Here is a 9,877-nt window from a genome sequence, read left to right as displayed (position 1 = left end):
GGAAAGGCCGCGCCAGGCTGGGGCGGGCTCCCTGCTCCCTCCCAGGGAGAAGCGAATGATTCCTAGAGAACATCGATCGGAGGCGGGCGGTGGCTGGTTCGTGGAGGCGGGGGAGGAGGTGGCGTCCCTGGGGCAGCGGAGGGGGGCGAGTTGCGCGCGCCCTCAGCTGCCGCCCTGCGCCTTCCACCAACGGCCGGATTGCGCTGCCTCGCCTCGCTCTGCCGCCACGAGACAGGGCTTCGCCCCTCTGCCTGCGCCTGTGCGGCGTCTCAAACCGGGTCCCTCTGCGCGCCCTGGTGAGCCCCCGTGTCTCCGCACACACGCCAGGCTGAGTGCGGGCAGCAGGCCCTCAGGGCCCAGAGCCTGGCACCCTGCTGGGCGGGGCGAGGATAGGTCAGCAGACCCTGAGTCCCGATGTGACTCAGGCCCCAAGCCCTGTCAGTTTGCAGTGTGGACGCGGGTCAAGCCGCAGCTCCCGGGCGGAAGCTCTGCGGCGGGCACTTCGGCTGCCATAGCACGGCTGTGGGTGCCGGGCCAGCAACTGTAAACCCAGGTGTGCAGTGTAGTGTGGATCCTCAAGTGGGGGGGAGGGATAGCTCAGTGGTTTGAGCATTGGCCTGCTAAACCCAGGGTTGTGAGTTCAATCCTTGAGGGGGCCATTTGGGATCTGGGGCAAAAATTGGGGATTGGTCCTGCTTTGAGCAGGGGGTTGGACGAGATGACCTCCTGAGGTCCCTTCCAGTCCTGATATTCTAGGATTCTAAGTGTGGGTTTGGAAACTACACGTCCACAAGTCCAGGTCCCACAGACCCAGGTTTGCAACACAGACAGTGTAGGCATGCGTGCTGTGCCCAGGGCTTCAGTTACTTAGCTCAGTGTTCCCAGAGAAGAGGCCCCTCTCCCGTTTAGTGATGTGGGAGGAAGAGCAGGGTGTTTGCAGCCCAGCTGTTTGTGAGACCCTTTCCCCCAGGCTGAAACCCCAGAGTATGCACCGTAAGTGTCAACTGTGGTGCATCATCAATAAGGCTAAGTTTTAGTCACGGGTATTAGGAAAATTCATGGACAGGTCACAGGCAGTAAACAAAAATTCATGGCCTGTGACCTGTCCATGACTTTTACTAAAAATACCAGTGAATAAAACTTGGGGTGGGGGGGGCTGCCCAGGACCCCCACTGGTGCGGGGGGGGGGGCGGTTGGCGGGGCCAGCAGGCTCCCTACCTGGCTTTGCAGTAGGCTTTTCCCATCCCATCCCCCCATCAGCAGTAAAGTTTGGGTGTGGCAGGGGGTTGGGGGACGGGACAGGGTGAGGCAGGTTCTGGGCAGCGCTTACCTGGGGGGGCTCCCTGTAAGCAGCAACATCCCCCTCGCTCAGCTGTTAGGCAAAGGCATGGCCAGGCAGCTCTGCACACTGCTTCTGCCTGCAGGCACCACCCTCCAATGGAAGCTGCGAAGCCAGCACTCTGGGCAGAGGCAGTGCACAGAGCTGCCTAGCCACACCTCCGCCTAGCAGCTTAGAAGGGGGATGTCACTGCTTCTGGGGAGCCCCCAGGTAAGCGCTGCCCAGAGCTTGCCTCACCTCAACCTGTGCCCCTGCCCCCTCCCACACCCAAACTCTGCTGCGAGGGATGGGCGTGGTGACCATGAGCCAGGCACACCGGCCGCTGCAGAAGTCACGGAAAGTCATGGAATCCGTGATCTCCATGACAAACCCGCAGCCTTACTCATCACCATCAAGACAAATCCAAAAGGGACCTAGCTGCTTGCAGATCCGGCACCACCCAGATCAATCTTGAAGATGTATGGCTTACTAGAAAGCCATTTGGACTCGATGATTTGGCAGGGTGTTCAGTCTGTGCTTTGGTCTATACTTCAGATGTAGGTGGACATGGTGTTATGGTGCTCAGTGGTGTGAAAAAGACACAACCCTCAGCAATTTAGTTATGTTGACCTAATCCCCAGTGTCGACTCAGCTAGGTCAGTAGAAGAATGCTTCCATTGGCCTAGCCAGTTCACTCAGGTTCCTACAGAGACTGAAAAGCCCCTTCTGTCACTGTAAACTGCAGCTAACGATGGGGCTATGCCATTATAGCTATGGCGCTATAGTCCTCTTAGCATAGACTTTACCTATATCTGTCATCTCACCGCTGAAGCTTTTGGTGACCATGTGATCGCCAACTGTGTAGAGGCCTTCCATGATAAATGTTCTTCATAATACACAAAAGTTGTGCAGAGAAAAAGGAGGATGCATTCAAATAATAACAATAATCAGTCTAGATTCAGGGGTTAGGATAGGATGACCAGACAGTAAGTGTGAAAAATCGAGATGGGGGTGGGGAGTAATAGGAGCCTATATAAGAAAAAGACCCCAAAATTGGGACTGTCCCTATAAAATCAGGACATCTGGTCACCCTAGGTGAGGAAGCCTTTACAGATTGTAAGCCTTAACTTCTTAGTCCTTTGCTTCTCTAAATTCATTTGTTAGTGGTTATATAAATGAGTTTAGCTTAATTCTGTAACCAGATTCTTTCTGCACAGCTTTTGTAAATCTGTTATTTTAATAACTGAATTAAACTAAACGGTTTACGCCTCACTTCATGATGGTGCAGCATGTGTACTTTAGGGTTTCCACTGGTGTATAACTAAATCTGTTTATTCTAACCTTACATCTATTTAGTTACACCAGTGCAAATTTTCTTAACATAGGCAAGCTCTAAGTAAGGGTTGTACAATCTAGTTCTCTGTTAGCAAATTTTTAATCTTACAGTTCACTTTCTCAAAATTGTACTTGTCTCCTCTAGTTCCCATTTTCTTTTAAAAAGTGTAATTTCTAATCCCCCGCCCCATGTACAGAGATTGCATGTGGCCATGAAATTAGGAATTGATTCTTCTTCAGTGCACATGCATAACTTCCAGCAGCACTAAGAAAAGTAGTCTGGTGCTGTGCGTAGTACCTGTAACATGAGTTGTGAGAACTAAGTTCTGTTACTGGTTCTAACTGCTTTAAATTCATTTTGTAAAACTGATTGGATTTCAAGTCAAAGTGTTGGTCCCTTCAAAATCTTCAGTCTCATTAACTGAGAGGCATATTGTTTAGTACTTACTGGTTCACACCTCATTTGTTCTACTGGCAGAAAAAAATACCCTAATAGGAAGAGCAAATAAACTGCTTTTAATACAGTCACTTAAACAACCTCAAGAGGGTGCACTTACCTTAATTTTATGTCTTGCATAATTTAATGGACTTGTGTGTTTTTACACCACCATGTAACACAATAGAAAAGAGAAGTAAGAACTATGCTAGAAAGCGAAACTGGCAACAAACCACTTTGTTAATTAATGTTTTTTAAAAATGCCTTTCCTCCATAAGTCTACAAATCAGAGTTAGGAAAATTTGCCAGCGGGCAAGCTTTGTTATGTTATATAGTCAAGGTCTCCAGGAGTATGAAGCCTCATGAACAACTATGTATTCTTTATACAGTGCCAATTCTAATAACACAATGCATGAACTAGCTTCATGTTAGAGGAGAAGGACGAGCGAGTGCTAGGGTGCTAGCTTGGTACTTGGAAGAAGTGGGCTGAGTTACCTGCCCCATCACAGATTTCCTGTGTGAGCTACGGCAAGTCATTAGTATACACCGAATAGTTTTGCAGCTTTAACTATGCATATAATTAAAATGGCCAACTCCCCCTTCTCTCTCCCTCCAGCATGATTGCAGTTATACCGGTATAAAAGTGCTTATGCCAGTATAGCTTATTCTAAAGAGGCATGTGAGTTTCCATTATATAAAGCTCTTTGTAGCATATTTGTAGCTTGCTTTACTGGATGTCAAATAATTTAATAATAGTTAGTTAATTATATGTAGGGCTGCTTGTCTATCACGGAGGTGACGGATTCCATGACTTTCTGCGACCTCCGTGACTTCTGCAGGGGACAGTGTGGCTGGCTGCAGGGCAGCCCAAGCAGCTGGCTCTGGGCCAGCCACACCACCTGCTGCTGGAGCGGCCTTGGGGACAGCCACACCAGCCGCTGGTCTGGCGGCCCCCAGCAGTGGTCCCAGGTGGTCAGAGCACATGTGCCCTAGGCAGTGCTCCCCAGGTGGCTGGCCAGAGTAGCCGCAGTCCGCGGCCCTGGTCAGTGGTCCCTGTCCAGCCGGAGCAGCCGCGGCCCTGGGTAGTGGTCCCTGTCTGGCCGGAGCAGCTGCAGTCCACAGTCCCGGGCAGCGGTTCACAGCCGGCCGGAGCAGCCGTGGTCCGCGGCCCTCCGCAGTGGTTCCTGGCCAGAGCAGCTGCAGTCCACAGCCCTGGGCAGTGGTCCCTCGCCAGAGCAGCCCTGGCCCCGGCCCCGGCCGACCGGAGCAGCCGCAGCCCCCTGGCAGCGGTCCCTGGCCAGCCGGAGCTGCCGCAGTCCTCTGGCCCCTGGCAGCTGTTGTCACTGGCCCCGGGCCTCCTCCCCAGCAGCACCTCCTCCCCAGTTCCCTCCAGCAGCACCTTCCCCCACCCCCGGATGCCACCACAGGTCACGGCAGTGAATTTTTGTTTATTGCCCATAACCTGTTCATGACTTTTACTAAAAATACCCGTGACTAAATCGTCGCCTTAATTATATGAGCTTCAGTGATGCTATCTGCAGCCCTTCTCTTCCTGAGTTCCTATTTCATAGCAGCGCTGGGTACTTATGTTTATTGGTAGCACCTGAATTCAGACATAATGTAGCCAATGTGTTTTTCTATTACAAAATAAAGACCCTGAGCCTGATCTCAGTTATACTGGTTTTTGCTCTGTTGTAATTCCCATCACTTCAGTAGATTCATTCCTGATTTTCACTGATATGAATGAGAACAGAATCAGGCCTATTTAAGAAAAGAAACCTTTAACTTTCCATTAAAAGTACAAAAAACACTCTGTCTCAATGGAGGACTTCTACTCACTCCTCCCTCAAGCTGTCTCTGAAGCACTCACAGTGCCTGTAACAAGCAAAAATCTTTGCTGAGGAACTGAATCAAGGATTTTTGCATGGCATTATGGAATGGTAGCCTTGCAAGCATTGGGCCAGTCGGAAAGGGACATTCCCTCATTAAATCTACAGTAATTAAAATGTCATTAGTTAATTAATTAGGCAAATGATTACAAATACTGAATGTAATTTGTGGAATGTTGAAACTGGACTAAGAATCAAACTCAAGTCATGTAGGCCACCAATAACCATCAGATGGTAACAACTTTAGATCATCACTGACTTGAATCAGCAACCTAGGCATGAAAGGCTGTGTATCCTCTACCTAACCCCTTGAACAATCTGATTTGTCCCAATTCAGATGTCTTATTAAATGCAGGTTTTATTTGGAGAGGAAAAATTAGCAAGTGTTTGTATCCATTCACAATGCTTTAGATAAATAAATAATGTGGGTGGTGTTTTAGAGTATTAGTCAAATGCTTCCAATAAATTTGTTCTTAGCACAAATTAAAAAAAAAAATTTAAAATGGCTTTGACGCTAGAACACTTTAAAATCATATAAAATATTAGTAAAAAGACCTTTGTTCCTGTTCAGTCAAGAATGGGTATTAAATATTTGTTCAGGGCTGGATGTCTAGTCTTGACTTTGACTTGGCCTTGATCTTTATTTAGCTAATCAGCTACTCAGTTTATATTCTGCAGGGACATTGGCCATACTAGAGGACCATCCAAAGGTCAGAGAGTTGTCTCTTGGCAGTTGACTGCTCCTTCACCAGCCAAAATCTATTACTGCACAAATGGAAATCCCCAGTTCATCTGCAAACACATGTTTCATCAAATTTCGGGATGGCAAAATTTTAACAAAGATGCAAAGAATAGTATGTAAAAAAGTAGCTTCATTTCCAGTTGCCTATCCAGTACCAGGAGTCTTCAGCTGGAAAATGGAAAGTTAAAAAAAAATCTGATGGAAATTATAAATATAAAATTGAAACTATACTTTGCCAAGGGGCTTCCGACTTTGGCCAATGAAGGGCTCCAGTGGCAACTTGCCAGGAGCCTGAGGGCTATACCTCATTTTTATAAAGCTATGCAGAGTTCATCATCCCTCCTGTGAAACACAGTGGTGTTGGACCACAAAGAGTATGGGGCTGAGAATGGATTGAGAACTATAATCTCAATTAGTAGTAGTAGTATTTACATTAAAGTAGTTTCTAGAGGTCCCAGCCAGGTTCAGGACACATTTTGCGAGATTCCACATATACACATAGTAAGACAGTCCCAGACCTAAAAAAGTTACACTGACTAGACAAGACAGACAAAGGATGGAAGGGGAAACAGGTACAGAGAGGAAGTGACTCCCTATGTGGCACTTTCATCTTGTAGATCAAGCCACAAGATAACTCTGTGATCCCCACTTTAGCCTTCCACTTCTTCGTAGAAAATGAAATGTTTACTACAGTTTTTGTAATTTTCTAGCACCATGAGTAGGAAGATTCACCTGGAAAGGAATGACTACATCTCCTCCAGGTCTTGCAAACTGGTGGGCTCCATTTTGCCTGTGAAAGAGTTCCAGAGCCAGATGAGACCCAGAGAACCAACGTGAGACATGGTACGAGGAACCATGGTAAGTGCATTCTCTGGTGAAGAGAACACTGGTGTAGAAATTAAAGCGTCCAGGCTGCTGTTTTGACATATCACTCCTTTTTGGAGATAGAAAGGCTTTCTCAGGATCTGTGAGATGTCTTGATAACCAGAGGGTCGAAACTGTGAAAGAGTTCAATGAGCTTCAGACTGTATTTAATACAGAACTGAAGTGCTAGAACAGGACAACAGTCTGGGAAATGAATGACTAAGACTACTGCAGCTAACTGTACTAGATCCCAGTTATGGAGATCAAAATAATAAAAATAATTGCAATCCCCAATTTCCGGAAAGAAGCTACTCCTGACATGAGTTTCTCTTGGTGGTGATGATGCTGAAGGAAAGAACTTTAGTGGAGGTGCAAGATCCTGAGAGAAGACCACCGATTCTGTTGGTGGGCAGGTGGGACATGCAGGTATGTAATCTTGTAAATCTAGATAGTTCACCAGCATGTTGGCCAGGATGCCCATGCAGGCTGATGCAATCTGGAACCTCCAAGGAAGACATAAGTCTTATAATTTCAGGGTGAGGATAGAAGAGTTTCCTAGTGTTATATATTCTTTTTTTTTTTTGCCACCCCTTAACTTGAAAGAGTTTGGCCAAGCATCTCCCTACCTGTCGTCTTCTTGTATTGTCCTCTTTCCTATTGTGTGATAGTTGGGAGAGTTAACTTTGGAATTCTTAATTTTGTGTGATCTGACCCTGTGGTATGAAGATTCCACAGAGGTCCTGATCCAAAGCCCACTGAATGGGAATCTATTGACTTCAGTAGTCTTTGGATTAGGCCCAAAGTCTGTAAAGTCTTCACCTCCCTGGTGCCAGCATGGTTGAGGAACATTGGTGTGGCCATGGGAATTTCCCTGTATTTCACTGATCTCTGGTTGCCATATCAGCCCCTTAGGGCTGCCAGCAGCTAGCAGACTGGCCCAACAGTTGGCGGTGGATCAGAGGAATGTAAAGGCCACCTTTTCACCTCCCATTTCTTAACTATTTTACACTCCTTGGCTGGAACTGAGGATCTTGACCTTTGAATTTATATAGTGTCTTTCATACAAGATTCTCAAAACATTTAAAAAATGTTAATGAATGGAGTCTCACAACACTTCAGTACAGTGGGAAGAATTCTTATTCCATTTTACAATGGGAAAATTGAGGCACACATATCTAAAGTGGCTCACTGAAAGTCACAGAGTGAACCTGTGGCAAAGCCAGAAATAGAACCCAATGTTTAGCCCTAGTGCTGTGTTCTGTGCACGAGACTATGCTCCCTCCCTCAGCCTGGTTCACAGAGCACATTACTTACTATACTCCCTCAAAAAAGCTCAGTATCTAAAACTGTAGTGTTGTTACATATTGTTTTCTTAGTGGCTTCATTTTAATCACTTGTGTGTACATATTCCTTTAAACATAAAATGGTAGGCTGAGAAAAATAATGTACTGTTGTATATATTTATATAGAAAGACAACTGCTATGGAAAGCTGCTGAAGTTACACTTAAGCAAGGCAAAAACAATACATGCGCATATACAAAAGGAATAGGCAGAAACCATTTTATAAAAAAAAAAAATTTAAAACAGTAAAATGTCACATTACTGTTTAAAGCCAATAAGACAGTAATAGATTAGGAAATCAGTGATCTAATATATACTTAACAGTAACAGATTCTTTTCATAATGCCCATAGAATCAGTATTCATTCATTAATGTTTGTACTGTGCTGTGAAAATGCAAAGAGCTATATAAGTACTGCATTATATTTATTACATTCAGATGTGAAATAATGGACTACGTCTTTTCTTAGTAATGGTTTTACATTCAGCAGAATGAAAGGGTTAAATGAAAATTAACCAGATTAGTAAAGAAAAATGTACTGTATGCAGAATTTCCAAGGTACCATTTCACTTGCAATAGACAGGAACTGAAGGTGACAGCCTTTTTTCAGAAAACAAGTAGTCAGCACCAACTCAGCAGTGTTAGCAGTTCTCCATGTTGGATATGAGCCAGATTTAATTTGGGCCCTGTGTATAAACGTTTGGGTGCCTGAAACAGCATCCAGCCAGGGAAGATGTCCCTGTCTTTTTGCTTATAAAGGGATATTAGGCACAGCTTCTCTTTTTCATCAATATTATTTATCTTATCAACTCTGAGTACCAGCCGCTTCTCATCTTTTATGGAAGAATAGATTTCAGATATGGCCACACTGAGTCTCCTCTCTTCTGCTTTTTTTTGAAACCACAGTAAGAAACAATACATGTCTGAATACTGATTGCATACTTAATGATCCTGATCCTGAGTCGTCCTGTTGACTATATTTGGAACAGGATTAGGCCCTGAATAGTATTCACAACAGATTTTCCATTAGTAAGCTTCCAGTGTGTGGAAACTGTCAGTGTGATCAGATCAAAACTGCATATGGTTTACTTCTGATAGCCTAAGCGCTGTTACTGTACCTGTTGTGTCTGCTAGCTTGTCACCAGACAATGGAATGGGTTTGACCAATTAGCAGATTTGGTGTTTAGACTTGTTTTGTGCTAAGACCCAAACAGCAATTGTAAAACCAAATACTAGTACTTTTGAGGTCAGTTGACTTCATCAGGACTTGTGTTTGACCCATTGTGCATGGGCAGGAAGTCTGTCAGGTGAGCCAAATGAAAGACCTTCTCTGACCAAGTCAGTAGGAGCTATGTGGGCTCTGTCTCAGCTGGAAGTTGCTCTTTGTGTATCGTACAGAACTTTAATATTCTTTGCAACTGTTGAAGCTCCCATGCTGTCAAGTGATGGGGTCAAGGTACACAGTGGAGGGCATAGTTTCTCAACTAGGGGGTGATGACCATACAGCTAGATGGAAGAGGGGGTTCCGAAACCATGGGATGGGAATTAGAGGCTGTTTTTGTATTATAACATGGAGTCATGATTAAGGCTAAGATTTTGTCACCGATATTTTTAGTAAAAGTCAGGGACAGGTAATGGGCAATAAAGAAAAATTCACGGAAGCTGTGACCTGTCCCTGACTTTTACTAAAAATATCGGTGACAAAATGGGAATCTGCGGGTCCACACACTGCCTGTAGCTGCATGGCAGCTAGGCGCTCCGGGGACCTCTACCGCGAGTTGGGTGTTGGGGCTCCAGGGTCCTCTGCCGCCTGCAGCAGATGGAGGCTCCGGGGACCCCTGCTGCCCGCAGCTGTGGGGGTCCCTCTGTTGGTTGGGAGCTCGGGGGTTCCCTTGCTGCCTGTGGCGGCCGGGAGCTGCAGGGTACCCTCACCACCTGCGGCGGCTTGGAG

At 45.9% G+C, this 9,877-nt stretch overlaps 1 protein-coding gene across 7 annotated transcripts in view; it reads left to right on the top strand.

The window, feature by feature from the left end:
- The first annotated feature begins 153 nt into the window (after window positions 1-153).
- The window catches only part of MAP3K7CL (MAP3K7 C-terminal like), a 115,769-nt gene continuing 106,045 nt past the window's right edge, over window positions 154-9,877 (top strand). For 4 of the 7 annotated variants that reach the window (XM_043538310.1, XM_043538311.1, XM_027832865.3 and 1 more), the window contains exons 1-2: window positions 154-296; window positions 6,431-6,578. In XM_043538310.1, coding sequence (XP_043394245.1) covers window positions 6,561-6,578 — 18 coding nt within the window. In that variant the 5' untranslated portion in view covers window positions 154-296; window positions 6,431-6,560. Of the gene's footprint in view, window positions 297-377; window positions 554-6,430; window positions 6,579-9,877 lie in introns of those variants that run through there. The other 3 variants (XM_043538312.1, XM_027832866.3, XM_037905421.2) reach the window with 2 other exon arrangements.

The sequence above is a fragment of the Chelonia mydas genome, chromosome 1, assembly GCF_015237465.2.
Source record: "Chelonia mydas isolate rCheMyd1 chromosome 1, rCheMyd1.pri.v2, whole genome shotgun sequence".
Taxonomy (NCBI): Eukaryota; Metazoa; Chordata; order Testudines; family Cheloniidae; genus Chelonia; species Chelonia mydas.
Note: the sequence above shows the minus strand (reverse complement) of the source record. Positions and strands in the feature narration are given on the sequence as shown.